The following is a 16112-nucleotide window of genomic DNA, read 5'->3' on the forward strand; positions in this document are numbered from 1 at the left end:
CTGCCAGCCAGGGAACCAACAGAGGGACTGTGTTCCTGATATGGGAAGCAGCTGTAAGCTGGACATGTTGACTTTCCTAGTGCCCATGGATCTGGTACACATGACATAGGCAAGAAAGCCTGATTGCTAGGAAATTTCCTTCTTGTCCCACTAAGTGGGCTCTTTCTACTTTCCCCTTGGGTCTTATGGCCCAGGCTTCTGATACACTTCACAATCTTCTAAACCTGCCATACTCTCATGCACTCCTACCTTCCTTCCCCACTGCCCCCCAACTCAATACTTCATCTTTCACTTAAAATTTCCCTCAGGGTTACCTCCGTCAGGAAGCCTTCCCTGACTTCCTTCTCCAAGTTAAATTAAGAGTACTCTTGTTTCATAAGCCATCTAACTTATCACAATACATATCATCAGTTTGCTTGTAGATCACTCCTAACCAGAATGTGGTTCCTTAGCAGACAGGAACTTTTATTTCTACAGCTTCAACAGCTAGCAAGGTATCAGACCAATCATAAGTGTTTGGTACATGTTTGTTGTTGGGATGAATGAGCAAATGAGTAGGATTTAGAGGTCACCCAAATAAGTGGGAGGGAGGGGAGGCCTTACAGTTCTCAAATGCATCCAGGTAGCATAGTGGCAGTCCTATGAACTCTGGAGTCAGATTGGTTTTGTCTAAATTCTGGTTCTGCCATTATTAGCTATGTGATTCTGGACAAATTGCTTGACCTCTATAAGGTCCTCAGTTTCATCATCTGGAAACAAGTGTGGATAATAAAACTGTCTGCCCCATAAAGCTATTATTAGAACTAAAAAAAAAAAAATACCATAACATCAAGCTTGGTACATAATAAGCTCAGATTAAGTGTTACTTGTAATATTATTAACACTACCATTATTATCAGTGGGTTGTCCTGCCTCAAAAAATTTTCTCATATTCTCTTCAAAGCATTCAACTCCAACCACTTTCTCCTTCCTCCCTTTTGAGGAAACACTTCTGAAACCATGCATATAAGTTTAGTTGATGGCACGTGGCTTGGGTAATTTAGGATGGGGAAAGGGACGTTAGGTCTCACACTGATATATAAGGGAGAGTTTTGGTAAGTGTAGGAATAAAATGACAACTAAGCCAAAAGTGAACCAGCATGACTGTGCTCCTCAGCCCCTTGGAAGTAGGTTAAATGAGTGTCCTAAATCTCTCAGCCAGTAATAACCACTGCATAAGCAAGCCCTTCCTCCACTTGCATGTCCCTAGGTCCCATGGGGGTGATGAGAAAGGCACACAAGCACCGCGTTGGTAACACTCTTCTCTCAAATAGAAAGTGGCAAACGCACATCTAAAAATGAAACCAAGTTTCTCTGGAGGGAGACGGGGAAGAAGGGAGGCAGGTAGGAGAAGAGAGCATCTTTTCTGAGGAAAGAAGGTCTTACTTGTTGCCATAGTCAATTTTGGATGTGACTTTTTGCTTCAGTTCCTTCAGCTCGTCTTTGGGCAGAGTTCCCGAGAGGAGCTGGGACCGCCACTCCATCAGGTCGTACATCATGGACTGCACCTGCATGAACCGCTCCTTTTTGCTGGCCTACAAGATAGGAAACAAGGCACAGTCACCTGGGCAGAGGGTGTGTGGGCATCTGTGTGGCAAACTGTGCCAAAGTCAGTCGAGCATGTTCAGGGGCCGTGGTGAGAGCATCTCTCCTGGTCCCTACACAACTGCCAAGGGATTGGGTGGTAGTCTCCATCGTTCACATAATTCTTCCTGCTGGGCCACAGAGACTTCCAGAAATGAAAGTAATAATCCCAGTCACGTCTTGGTTAAAGCAAGGGTTATCTCTGACTCTCATCAGAAAAGATACTTGTTGAGCAGAAATGCCATGAAAGCTGCTATAATGCAGGTCCCAGAGCTCAAGCCCTTTAGGGCTGGGAACCAGGGCCATTTTTTCTGGTGATAAAGGCCTATTTCTAGGGCAGTGTTCCCCGATGTGTGACATGTGCAACCTATGGGACGGAATGGCTTTTGGTTATACAAAGACCCAACATTAAATAACATAGACCCATATGGTGATTCTCCTTCCATCCTTCTATAGAAAGGAAGGAGAAAGGCGCAGTTTCGTGGTGATACATCTTTAACTCCTCTCTCACATTTCTCAATTCCTTTTTTTAACAGGGAGAGAGAAGTCTCGAGTGCAGAGCTTTTGACAGGTACTATATAGCAAGCATTTAATAACATTGCCTTGTTTTCATTGTATTTATTTGAATAATGTTTTTCTAATCATGCCAAGAACTTTTGGCTATCCATTTGGGAAAGCATGTGGAATAATAATGAACAACAATAATAATAATGTAGTATTTTTAAACATGTATAAAATTAAATAAATATATAATAATAATAATATGTATTTGTTCTTTGTCCCCCGTTCTTGGCTCAGAGCTCCTAAAGCCCTTGGAACTTCCTGAGTGCTAAGAGCCTCTTTTCTTATTCATAATGAGCCCCTTTTGACCATACCTGAGTTTATGACTCATGGAGGCCCCCTCCACAGCTTCTGGATGGGGAGCAGGATGCCAGAGGAACCTACCACGTGGTTAGAAAGTTGGAACTTTCAGCCCCACCCCCTTCACCCTTCCCCTTCAAGGAGCTCAATCAACAATGACTAAAGATTTCATCACTCATGCCTATGTAATGAAACTTTGATTAAAACTCTCAATCAATAAGGTTCAAAGAGCTTCCCAGATGGTGAACATATCTCTGTACAGAAAAGTGGCATGCTGAGAGAAGGCATGGAAGCTCTGTGCTCATTCACCCTAGTTCCCTTACCTGTGTATCTCTTCCATTTGGCTGTTCCTGCATTGCATGAGCAGGGGGAGAGGGACAGGGAGAAAGAGAAGCAGACTACTTGCTAAGCAGAGAGCCCCTGGGGATCATGACCTGAGCCAAAGGCAGACATTTAACTGACTGAGCCACTCAGGCACCCCTGCATTGTAGGCTTTATAGTAAAACTAACTATAAGTAGACCTCTTTGCAGAGCTCTGTGAGTTGTTCTAAATAATTAGGAGACCTGAGGTGGAGGTGGAGGGGAATGATGAACCCCTGATTTTGTACTATGTTTGGACAGAAGTGTGGGTAGCCTGGGGACCCAAGACTGGGAACTGGCATCTGAAGTGAGGGCAATCCAGTAGTTTTGAGTTCTTAAACCTATAGAATCCTAAACGGACTCTGGGGAGTCAGTGGTAGAATTGAATTGAATTACAGGGTATCTGGTCAGTGTTGGAGAATTAGAAATTGTTGGAATGACATGGCATGCTATAAATTACTTCAGTTTACTAAAAAGGGAGCCAACTGAGATATTAAGCGAACGTTATTCATCTGGTATGCAGACATGGCAAGAATCATGAAGGTGATATTGAAACACCACAGGTTTAAGGTTCTCTTTACAAGGATAAAAAGCACAATAGACTTTATATTCAAAGATTTCTTAAGGGAAAGCACCAAGCTTCCATGGTGTAGGTGTATGCAATGTTTAAAAAGGGGGAGTGGCGATGAATAATTAAACCACTTCAGCTTCAAATGAACTTTCTCCTAAACTTTCCTAACAACTTTTGAGAAACTTACAGAGTAGGATATGCCAATTTCCATATATTATGAAATATCCACATAGGAATCGACATTTATGACCATAAAAGTTAAGTCTACAAATACCATGTGTACATCAGCAGGTGTGCGCAGTACTCTAACAGAGATGCAGTAAGCTTTGGTTGACATTTTCACTCTCGGCTTAATGGTTTTCTTAGCTAATTGCTTTCATTAGGAGCTTTAGAAGCATCAAAGGAGGATTTAAAATTAGATTTGCTTCCATACAGGGAAAACACATACAAAATGTGCTCTTTGTTTTTCCAGGGTCAAAGCTTCTTCATGGATCTAAGGACAATAGCATTAGTTAATTAATATATGAGAATGGTATTTCTCTAGGTATTGTCAGCAGACTACCAAACCAAAATCCCCAGGGTTTATTATAATGTGGAGTTTCATGATAGGAAGTTTTATTTTTTAACAAACATTTTTGAACTTATTTTAAAACCAAAGGATCACATCAGACCCCTGTGTATTACAGCTGGCTCACAAGCTTGCGGTGTGGCTTTGAGAAAGTTACCTAACCTCTCTGGACCTCCATGTATTCATAATGTTTGTTCTACTGTGTCACAAGAGCTACCTTGGCCTGCCCTGCTCACAGCCAAATTCCAAAACTGAACCAAAGCAAAGACCGCAGGAAGCTTCCATCCCCGGGAGCAGGGTTCTGGGCCTCACCACGTAGAGCTGTTTCCAGATGCTGCCCCATTCCCAAAGTGTTGTTGTCACTTCTTGTGCCAGAGGAATTTCTGCAGGAATGATGTTCTCGATATTTCTATTTAAGGTGGGAGACAAAATTGTGTGAAATTGATACCCAGGTGCTAACAAGACAAAATGCTGGCAAATTTGCATTCAGCTGCAGCTGCTGAGAGGGGCCTGCTGGCAGGAGACTAAACCGCCTCCAATAGCCACACCAATTACATTATGTAAATGCAAGGAACTTCCTTTTTAATGTCCTCCTTCACTGGGGTGGGCCCTTCAAGCTCCTTACTCAGGATTAATCAACTTTAATATAGTTCAAAGACAGCTGCGGGTGAAAAGTTTGATTCTCCAAACTTCCTAATACCCCCTCAGAATCAGATCTGAACAGATTATCAATGTGGATTAGATCTCCTACTGTATGCGGAAAAGGAGACAAGCAAATACATGTGGGCATGGAGAAGGGGCATGAGCTGATTCACATCTGCCAAGTCAGGCTTTCAAAGCAGACAAGACAGAGACATCTGTGAACTATGGGAGGGTCAAGCCTGGTGAAGAATGACAAATACCTTCTTTTCTCCACGGTCACTTCCTTGATGTGGATAAAGGATTTCGGGAAAATTCCCTGTTGGGAATAAAATAAAATGTCAAATCCTTACAGCAATAACTGACCCCAGGCCTTCATGGTTTTTCCCAAAAACAATTGACTGGTAAAACTCTCAAATATTACAGGAATAATTCATTCTCTTACTTCTACTTCTTACCAGTTCTCCACCAGTTGGCTGTCCTAGATCCCATAATAGCCCTAGATTCCCAAGGATGCTCCAGGCCCATTGTGGACACCCATCCTACCAAATGACAAGACAGCAGCACATAAAAGACTCACTCTAGGTGAGACAAAATGCTCTGTCTCTCCCCTGTCCTGCCCAATTCCAGGAAAGCAGTCATTCTTCGAAGTCACAAACAGCTGGAACATCAGGTCCTAAAGCAACAGCGGTCCTTGGTTGCATATGGGCTATTTTGATAAAAGACCTGTTTTCCCAGGGTTTATGTTATTGTTCTTTGGAGACCAGAGTAGGATCATGCCTCCTAATCAGCATGTCAGGGAGGAAGGAACAAGAGTCTTATTCCCTTGTCCCCAAAGCTTGGCTCAGTTAATAAGAGAAGCTTATCAATTACTTGAAAATTCCTTCATAAATGAACCAGGGTGCACACTGGAGGCATCTGTTTCTGCGCTAGACACGATGAGCCATAAGACCAGTAAAACAGGTGGCTGCTCTCATGGGGAAAATGGTGTAATATGGAGTTGGAACAGGTGAACTCCCTGAGGACAGAGGCTGGACTTCACTCTGTGACATGAGGAACTGTTAAATGCCCCCAAACCACTAGAGAAAGGCAGCAGAAGATAAATTTCAAATAAAACATGCACATTTCCATGGGGACTCAAAGAAGGGAGAAATCCTATATAATTGGCATATCAGGAAAAGTTGGAGGGAAAAGAAAGCGAGGTCAGCCTTAAGGGGAAGGGAGTTGAGGCACAAGTGCCAACATGTAGAGGTGGGAAAGCACAGGACTCAAGGAAGAAGAAATGAGACAAATGTGCTGGGGAGCTATAGTGGAAATAATTGCCCAAAGGGATTGCAATCTCATGTAAAGATATCCAACATTGTTTCAAATAGAAACAGATACGCCTTACCTGTAACATTTTGTGCTTTAGGAGGTATCCCCTATACCAATCTGCAAAGAGAAAATAAACAAACAGGTCTCTTATCTATTCCTATAAGTTTATTGCTGGGGTTTTGTTGTTGTTGTTGTTGTTCTGTTTGTTTTTAACTAGCAAAGAAGCTACTGCCATGTGCTTTAGACCTTAGGTACAAATACAAGTCTGGAAGCCCTCAGGCTTCAACAAAATCTGTTGGATTCATTGTGAACATCTCCAAAAAGCATTTTAAAAGACAGGGATTTCACATAGCAATACAAATTTCCTCCTTCTGAAAAAATAGGAGGCCCAGGGATGGTGGCCAGTGCTTCCCCATGGCCACAGTCAGCTGACAGTGAAGACCATTTGGTCCCATTAGATGGGAGGTGCCTCCAACTCACGAGCCTCTATCCAGCCCTTCACTTATTTCCATTACCTGACTCGGTCCTATACTCATGTGCATGTTTCAACCTCTGCCTTAAAGATGTAGAAAGGCTTAGGGAGCTCGTCAAACATCCTAAAATAATACCCATAGTTCTAACAGCAGCAAATAGGATCTCATATGTGATTTGCAAAAGTTAGTTATTACAAAACAGACAAATTTAGAGATAGGTAGGATAGGAATTTTAAAAGATTCTTCCCTTTGCAAGAACATCAAAAATGATTCAATTAACAGAAGTCCAAATTATACACAGTCTTTGAACAAAATGAGCCTCCATGTAGCAAATATTGATGACTATGAGTCCACTGGCCTTTGCAATGATTCAAGCACAGCCAAGTAGCGGCATTTGTCATCTTTGTAAATAAAAAGCGTCTGTCAGGAGCCTCATTAGCAAACCCTCATTACTAGGCTGACAGATTGTTGTCGAAATATGTTCTCAACAGACATACGTGCAAGCCCCCAAACAAACAAGTTAAAATGCAAAGTCACTCTTCATAATCATGAGCCAGCTTGAAGGTCAGGTCCTAAAGAAAATTCTAAAGCAACAGAGCTACAGTGGCTCCTATTTTGAGAAACAGCAAGAGAAGAGGAAAAGGAAGGAAAGAAAAGGCAAAACAACAACAAAAACAAGAAAACAAAACAACAAAGAAAGGAATGGAGGTCAGAGAGAAAGAATCTCAGGTTTGGAATAAAGTACTATTCCAAGCATCATCATGTATGAAGTCTTTTAATCCTTGTACAAACCAGGAGGTAGGAACTGTAATTATCCTACTTTGTAAGAGTGGCCTACCTGAGGCAGAGAGAACTTAAGTAACCTACCCAGGGTTACACAGCTAGTAAGTGACAACACCTCAGGATTTGAATATAAGCAGCCATCATACTGTGTTTCCTGTCTGATGGAGGAAGAAGCATGGTGGTTGCCTAGTATTTCCTCCCCTTAATATCTGAATCCCCATGATCCTACCAAGCAACTTACCAACCACTGGAATACTTCCAGTGCTGGAAACCTCAAGAAGCATCTCATTCTGTTTACACTCCTCTAATAATTTGTTCATAACTGCTGGTAATAATTAACCATTAACAATAGCACTTTTCCTTTCTGAGTGCTTGCTGCATGTTAAGAATTTTAGTAAAGTTTTTATTTTGTTTCTTTAAAATTATGAATTAATCTTCACATCAATCCTCCAAAGCAGATATTATTATTGCCTCAGTTCTATGAATGAAAATAGGCACAGAATGATCAAGCAACTTGCTTGTGGTCACACAGTTGGTGGGTGATATAACTAAGATTTAAATCCAACCATAACCCCACAGAGATGACACTCCACAACATTGCATTGTAACAACTCCTTTGATTGCAGTTCAACCCCATGCCACCAACTAGATATAAAAACATCTTTGGAATATTGCTAGCTACCATTTACTGATACCTAATGTATGCAAAGCTGTATGCTAAGTGTTATACATTCATTTCCTTATTTAGTCCTCATATCAATACTGTGAGCTAAGTATTATCATTCCCAATTCATAGATGAAGAAGTTGAGATTCAAGTCAGTTGATGTAGTGGGCCAAATTACACAGCCAGGATTCAAGGGCAAATCGGAACAGCTTCAAAGCCAGCCCTCAATGCTGTTCTGCCACATTAGCCCTAGTGTGATGAGCACATATACAGAAAAATTTCTCTCGGACTACAAATACAGACAAGGGTCTCTTAGTTGCAGTGACCTGAATCCACTTGACGGCTAAGGCCATCAGAATCTACCAGAGAAAAGAAAAATAATCAAGGGGCCAATAGTAGCTACCCAAAGCTCATGCTCAACTCTACATCTCCGTGACAAGAGCCCCGTCAGGGTCCCTTGACTCCCTGGTCCAGGGCCATTGCCTGCTTAGACCCTTGAGACTCAGTTACTTATGTACACTTTGTGATGTACACCTTCTGATGATCAGAACTTCAGCTCACTCTTGAGCAAGGGAAGGAATCTATTGACTGTTACTCCACCATACTGGTTTCAAGATTCAAGTTCAACAACCGCTGATAGTTCACCTATTATGTACATGGTACCGGGCTAAGTACTTCAGAATAATCCCCTGTGATCCTCATGAGAAGAGCTTATTACCACCTTCACTTGCAAGGTGATCATAATAACCTCAACTGCATCAGGGCTGCTTTTAGGACTTTTTCTGACATCTCCACCCTTGCTAGGTCATTGAGTTCCATGACTCCCCATTATCAGCTCCTTAATCTTTTCGCCTGTCACCTATATCTGGCTATACTCCAAGACCTGACCGGGCAGATAACAATAGCTGGCATCCCTAGTAAAATCCATGACAATGAACACCATGATCAAAAGCAGGCTGTGTAACATAGTACTTGCTGTATCTCAGGACTTGCCCCCAGGCTGAACACCCTTTCCAGTTAAATAAAAGAAACACCATCCAGGAGATAAGCACTTCTGTTTTGTTTTGTTTTGTTTTGTTTAATTTTAATTTTAATTTTTTTATAAACATATAATATATTTTTATCCCCAGGGATACAGGTCTGTGAATCGCAAGGTTTACACACTTCACAGCACTCATCTTAGCACATACCCTCCCCAATGTCCATAACCCCATGCCCCTCTCCCAACCCCCTTTCTGTTTTTAATAGAAAACTCACAAAGTGTATCCTGGAGGAAGATGAGAAAAGGAAATGTTTACCATTCTTCTGGACAATCGTGAAGTACTAATTTCTCAAATCTTCCTCCTTTCCCACATCTCAAATACCTAAATTCTCTAATCAGCAGTTGTGGAGGGTCAGGAGAAAGTTGAGGAGAGATTAAAAATATCCCAGGACATTAGGAAAAAAAAATCCATGGTTTATAGGAAGCATAATTTTCAGTCAGGTCACTAAAGCCTCAGTGTTTACATTTATAAAATGAGGGAAATAACATTTACCCCACAGGGTGTTGCAGAAACTGTTTTTTAAACATGATTATGAAGTAAAGGCATAAAACCTTGGACAGGAATAAAACATACCAATTTAGGATAAATGTTACCTACAGCATAGACAAAAAGATGAGACTAAAATGGAAGAGGGATAAAATGAGGTTTTCAACTGCATCTAAAATTTTTACTTCTCAAAAAAACTGTTATTATTTGTTTATTGAGTGGTCATTGCCTGAATGTATTTTACTTTCCTGCATAATTGAAATATCTAATGATACCAAGATCAAAAAGAAGCTAGTGGTTAAGAGCATGATGTCTGGAATCAAATCCTTGATTTGAGTAGAGATCTATGACTTACTATCTGTGTAATCTTAGACAAGTCATTTTACTTCTCTGAACCTCAGTTTTCTTATCTGAAGGTGGGAATAATAATGGTGCTTGTCTCATGAAGCTGAAGTTAGATAAGAAATTCAGAATTTTCCCAGTACCTGGCATATGGTAAGTGTCCAAATTCAGTAAATGCCATTCTCTCTTTTAAAAATCAATAATCAGGGGTGCCTGGCTGTCTCAGTGGGTTAAAGCCTCTGTCTTTGGGTCAGGTCATGATCCCAGTGTCCTGGGATTGAACTCCACATCGGGCTTCCTACTCTGGGAGGCCTTCTTCCTCCTACTCCCCCTACTTGTATTCCCTCTCTGCTTGTGTCTCGCTCTGTCAAATAAATAAATAAAATCTTTAAAAAAAAATCATCATCATTATCATCAACAACAGCAACCAGAGAAAGTTGGGCATATTTTCTTTTTTTTTTTTTTTGAGATTTTATCTATTTATTTGACAGAGAGATCACAAGTAGTCAGAGCAGCAGGCAGAGAGAGAGGGAGAAGCAGGCTCCCCGCTGAGCAGAGATCCTGATGTGGGGCTTGACCCCAGGACTTTGAGATCATGACCCGAGCCAAAGGCAGAGGCTTAGCCCACTGAGCCACCTAGGCACCCCAGTTGGGCATATTTACTATTTTATTTTTCAGAACCCACAGATTTTGAATACCACTGCTTTTTTCAGTGATTTTTTTTCAGTCATTTCAACATATTTCCATAACAACAAAGTGAATGATACATACTTCAAATTTAACAAAATGGAGCTTATTGATGATTTGGCCTCATCCTCATTCAGAGGAGAAGAAAACTTCACTTTCACATGACCTATCTCTAAAGCAGACCCAAACAAGGGCCGTCTCCCTGCAAAGTGGCATTTTAATAAGACACCCTGTCAAGTGCTCGTAATGATACCCTTTTACCCTGAAAGCAAAGAACTTAGATCACTCTCAGTAGAGTTGTTGCCCCAGAAGCTACTGCATGGCTCTGGGTATACCTTACTCATCAAGCAGTAGACGCAAAACTCTCCTTGCACAGTTCTTTGCAGCTGAACCAAGAACAAGGTAATGCATTTAAAACTTGGAAAGATCTCCAGATATTTTTAAGTGAGGAAAGCAAGTCTCAGAATGGTATGCACAGTGTGGACCCATTTCTAGGAAGCAACAAAAGCTATGCCTTACCCTAAAAAGCAAAAACTTCTAATGTCAGCATCTTCCCTCGCACCTTCCCTTTGTTTCATTTTACTAGTAAACACAATTCAAAAGCTCCTTGGGAACCTTGGGAACCCACTCACTTCCTGTTAATAATAGACCCCCATGACCCAGACAAGTGTATATATCAGTAGGTGGAATGGAAATTTCGCTGTCATTCTAGAAAGGAAGGAAATAATTGAAAGTGGAGCAGACATTCCCTCTGACGGGCTTATAAAGAAGAGTCTAAACAAGCAGGGCTGCCCCAAAAGACCATTCCTCTACCACAGTCTATGCAATTAGAAGAGAAAGAGTGTCAGGGAGAGACAGAGAGAGACAAACAAAGAGACAAAGAGACAGGAGGTGGTAATTGCTGCCTTAGGAGCACTTGGTGTAGCTTCCCCACCCCCAAGCCAAATCCAAGTATGGGGGTGCAGTCCAAGAGATTTACTCCTAGGGACACCTGGCCTCTCATTCCCCAGCTACACAAATATTCATGTAGGGCACTGACAGATCTTCAGGCTTATTTGATCAGGAAAGACAGAGAATTGGAAAGAAAGTACCCTGAACTCCTTCCCACCCCCAACCTTGTTTAAACTGGAGAAGGAATGGAGGCATTAAACTGGATATAGGAATAAAGTCTTCTTTTGGAAATGTAATTAAATATCAGGAATGATGTCAACCAAGTGGGACTGAAGGAAGTGACTAAAGAAAAATCACATGATTTTTTTTTTGTTTATCCTCCCATTAGGAATTCCGACTGCCCAATAAACATATGTATTTTCCCATATCTAAAATCAGAATATAGAATGTTTATGTAGACTCTGGGGTAAAAGAGGTGACCTGAGAGATATACTACAGACCAAAAAAATAAGCATTAGGATATCTAAGGCTTAGTAACAACAGGTATCCTACTGAACAATTTGAGTTTTCAACACAACAAAATATTATCTTTATAATAAAAAGTTAACCAAAATGAGCTCCAGTGACAGGAAATTCATTCACATCTAAGGTTCCAGGCCAGGTGTTTGTCTTCCTCATTCATCCAGCTGAGTAAATTTAGTATAGGCAAGGAAGGGCTAGCCTCACCCATTCCAGGCAATCAAAGAGCCAGCTTTCAGGTTCTCGGGGCCATACTGTAAAGATATATACCTGCCAATCTCCATGTAGCTTTAAATAATGGGGGGAGGGATGGAATTAGCCAATACAGAGCACTGAAGAGTTAGGCGTGGTGCTAGATAGCTTCTCTATTTTCTCACACTATCCTCATAACAAGCCCAAGAACAGGCAACCTTAACACATTTCACAGGTGAGAAAACTGAAGCCCACCTACCCAGCTAGTGGGTATAAGGACCAGAGAATAACTTTCTGATTCAAAAGTTCACAGTCTTTCCACTCCTTTTTTGGTTTGTTAGTTTGGGGGAGGATTTAAAAACTATCGGTGGTGCCTCAGTTAAGCATCTGCCTTCGGCTCTGGTCATTAAATAATTCTTCTTAGGGGAACTGTCACGCACCGCTAGGGGGAACACAGACTGGTATAGCCACACTCGAGAAGGGAATGGAGGTTCCTCAGAAAGTTAAAAATAGACCTACCCTACGATTCAGCAATTACAATACCCAAGAATACAAAAATACTAATTCAATGGGATACATACACCCTGATGTTTACAGCAGCAGTATCTACAATAGCCAAATTGTGGAAACAGCATAAGTGTCCAGCAACAATTGAATGGACAAAGAAGATCAGCCATAGAAAGAATGAAATCATACCATTTGCAAAGACATGAATGGAACTAGAGAGCATGATGTTAAGTGAAATAAGTCAGTGAGAGAAGGACAAATACCATATGATTTCACTCGTGTGTGGAATTTAAGAAACAAAACCAATGAGCAAAAGGAAACAAGAGAGAGACAGATACAAACCAAGAAACAGACTGTGAACTATGGAGAAAAACTGATGGTTACCAGAGAGGAGGTGGATGAAGGGATGGGTGAAATAGGTGATGGGGATTAAGGAATGTACTTTTTGTGATGAGCACAGGGTGTTTTATGGAAATGTTGAATCACTATATTGTATACCTGAAACTAATACTGTGTGTATGTTAACTATAATTTAAATAAAAACTTCAAAATAAGATAAATACATGTTTCTTCTTTATAAAGATTTCCTAAAAACTCCTTTAAAATAAAAATAACTATGAAAAGCATTAAAAAATTGAAATGATTATGATTTTAATTATAGTATCTTATTTCTAATTGATATTGACAAACTCTGTTATAATAGTATCATAAAGTTAATCTATTCCTTCCTATTCTTCACTTCTTGATTTTACATGTTTTTTTAATATTATTCACTTTCCTAACAATAACATTTTTTTGGTACTCATAAACATTGTGACTTTTAAAATTTTATTTTACTTTATTTCTTTTCAGTGTTCCAAAATCCATTGTTTATGTGACTTTTAGTATCAATCTTTATAAATTGATTCATTTAGACTCGATGCTCACCACTATTTTCTTTTATCACAGCTTTTTAATTCCTGTATTTTTAAATTTTGATTCACATCTCAGGTGGCTGGATTTCATTTTTCAAGTAGGTTTCTGCAAAAGGGTTTCATGGGCACACCCAAGTTCTTTACATTACATCATCCTGACTCATTTTTGACCAACACTGTGGTTTTCACTTTTTTATATTTGGTGGTAGCAGGTTTTCAATCAGGATCATAGGCAGAACTCCCCTTCTGCAAAACAGACAATACCAGGCATGGTTTCAGAGCCTGTAGCCATCCAAGGCCCTCAGGGAAAACTTAGGGCCATAAATTACAGTTAAAACTCCATATACATATGGGGGTGGGCATGGTAACTCCTGCTGTTTTGCATACAAATGCTTCAGATAAATAGACTCATGTTAACAGACTTCTGAACATTGAATATGTATTTTCAAAGTATTCATGAATTGGCACTCACTCACTAAATTAGTATGCCCAGCTCTTTCTAGAAAGGCATTGTGGCCACTTATTACAAGGATACATTAAAATAAAACTAATAAAATAGAATCAAAAATGGAAAACCAGAGCCAAAGAAGTTAGTAACAAGGACATTAATCCCGAAGACAAATGAAAGTGGCTCAAGTCAATAAGGTCAGACCTTTCTGAAGGTCAGACCTTTCTGAAGGTCAGACAGCATGCCAGGTGAAAATAACAGAAGGCTCTGATTAGGCAACCTGTGTGGTCAGTTAACTGCCCAGAAACTCTTTCTCCAGGAAAATCTCATGAAAAGAAGAGGAATATACTTGTCTGAATCTCAAAATGTGGAGCATAACAAATCATCACCGACAGTAGGCACAATCTTGGTAGGCACAGGGTGGAAGAAAGGGCGCGGGCTGGCATACATAAGGAGGGATACAGAGCTATGCTCCCTGTGTGATCCTCAGGGAGTCATTTCCCTTCCCTGAATCTTGATTCCTCCCTTGCAGACATGAAGCCTCATGTTTCTAAGGATTAGCATTCGGTAGCACAGGAGACACCAAGGAGATCGGTCATGCTGATATTTTCACTCTTTGCCCTTGTTAGATACTTACAGTTTGCTTATTTGCCACTGGGTAGAACAGGATTTATGAAAGATGGGCTGCACTGAGGCAAGGGGGCTGGGTGTTTGGAATCATATTCCTTCCTTCCTGCCCCAGCCACATTCACTCTGTGTCTAAAAGATTTGCATAGGGCCAGACTGGAATTTTTAGAGGCCTGGACATTAAAAAGTGCATTGTTTTACCTCAGATACAACCCAGAATAACAATAATACTAAAGGATAAGATAAATGAAAGGGAAGTGAACAATGTTCTCCTTTCTACCATGATGACTCCTTGAAAGCTGTTTTGAGATATCAGATATCAAATACATTCCCCCTCACAAAGGCTCTAATGCTTGTTTGTTTTTTGGTTTGCATGCATGTGTGTGTGTGTGTGTGTGTGTCTGCTTGTAGATGTGTGTTTGTATGTGTGTATATATGTGCACATGTTTCTGTGTGTTTATGTTTGCATGTGTGTGCACATCTGCTTGTGTATGCGTGTGTGTATGTATGCATGTGAGAACATGTTTGTGTGTGTGTATGCATGTATGTGTGTGCCAATCTCCAGAATTGCCTTGGAAGTTACACATGGTTGGTCTGACACTGGGGATAAGACCTGTCCTGTGGGTTGCCTTGAGGAGTGACCAGACTAACATGCTATAAGGAAGTTAGCATAGTGCCCCAGTATGTAGTAAGAATCCAAACACAGCGAGTTCTGTAGGCAACCTCCTTTCCTCTGGCTGGCTATTTCCCCTGGAGGGGGCCTCCTTCATAGCAGCAGGCCTGCTTCCTGTCCACCCCTCTCTCCTGTCTCAGCATAAGAACTCTCTAATCTGAGAGATTAGCTGAGAGGGAGGGGTGGAACTGGGGCTCAGGCCACTCACTTCTTTCACTTCTTTCTTGCTTCTTGCCCTGCCCAGCTACAGGAAGGATATATGCTCTCCACACGGCAGGGTAGAGGTAGGCCCAGGGAGGGGGAGAATGGTGGATGCCCTGCTCTGTCAGTGAGAACTGGAAGAGTCTGCCTGATTGTGGCCAAAACACTGGCAAGTTCACTTGGCTCGTACACCCAAGCCATGCTCCCAATATCAATTTTATCAGTGACATAGGTGATATACTGATTTATAATTCCCTGACTTAGGGATCCAAGGCCATTAGCTTTTGTGCAAATTTTTAAAAGCTCCCCTATCACCACCATCACCATTGAACACAGTCCAATACACATTTGGCTTCAAAAGAAGATGGCATTTCTGTGGGAAGAAAGAGATGCCCGCTTTGCCCAAGACCGGGATCCCAGCTTGATATAGGGAATGAGCACTGCTCCCAGGACAAGGTGCAGTGCCACACCACTCAGCTGTACATAGCAAACCTTTTGGAATCAAAGATATAATTTACTGAACTCTTCAAAATCCTAATCCCAATAGTGCAGATTTCCCTTTAGAATATTATTAGTATTTATACTAAGAAAAAAGGTGGATGTCACAGGCCAAATAGTCCCATGGCTGTGGTAAATGGATAGCACAACAAACATGAAACCTCTCAAGTCAGACCTTTGCTACTAAGCATAAATTCCTAAAATAACAAAACATTATTTTCAGTAAA

The 16112-nt window shown here is 41.0% G+C and overlaps 1 protein-coding gene across 7 annotated transcripts in view; it reads right to left on the minus strand.

Annotated features, from left to right (window-relative positions):
- The window catches only part of DOCK2 (dedicator of cytokinesis 2), a 412101-nt gene that overhangs the window by 373951 nt on the left and 22038 nt on the right, over positions 1 to 16112 (minus strand). For all 7 annotated transcript variants that reach the window (XR_006605414.1, XM_004737633.3, XM_004737634.3 and 4 more), the window contains exons 3-6: positions 6013 to 6053; positions 4886 to 4941; positions 4296 to 4392; positions 1426 to 1574 (exon numbers count right to left, since the gene is read on the minus strand). Coding sequence is in view for 6 of the 7 variants with exons in the window: in XM_004737633.3 (XP_004737690.1) it covers positions 1426 to 1574; positions 4296 to 4392; positions 4886 to 4941; positions 6013 to 6053 (343 nt within the window). In the remaining variant the exon portion in view is untranslated. The remainder of the gene's footprint in view (positions 1 to 1425; positions 1575 to 4295; positions 4393 to 4885; positions 4942 to 6012; positions 6054 to 16112) is intronic.

Source organism: Mustela putorius, unplaced genomic scaffold (genome assembly GCF_011764305.1).
Source record: "Mustela putorius furo isolate JIRA1106 unplaced genomic scaffold, ASM1176430v1.1 tig00000145_pilon_pilon_pilon, whole genome shotgun sequence".
NCBI classification, from domain to species: Eukaryota; Metazoa; Chordata; class Mammalia; order Carnivora; family Mustelidae; genus Mustela; species Mustela putorius.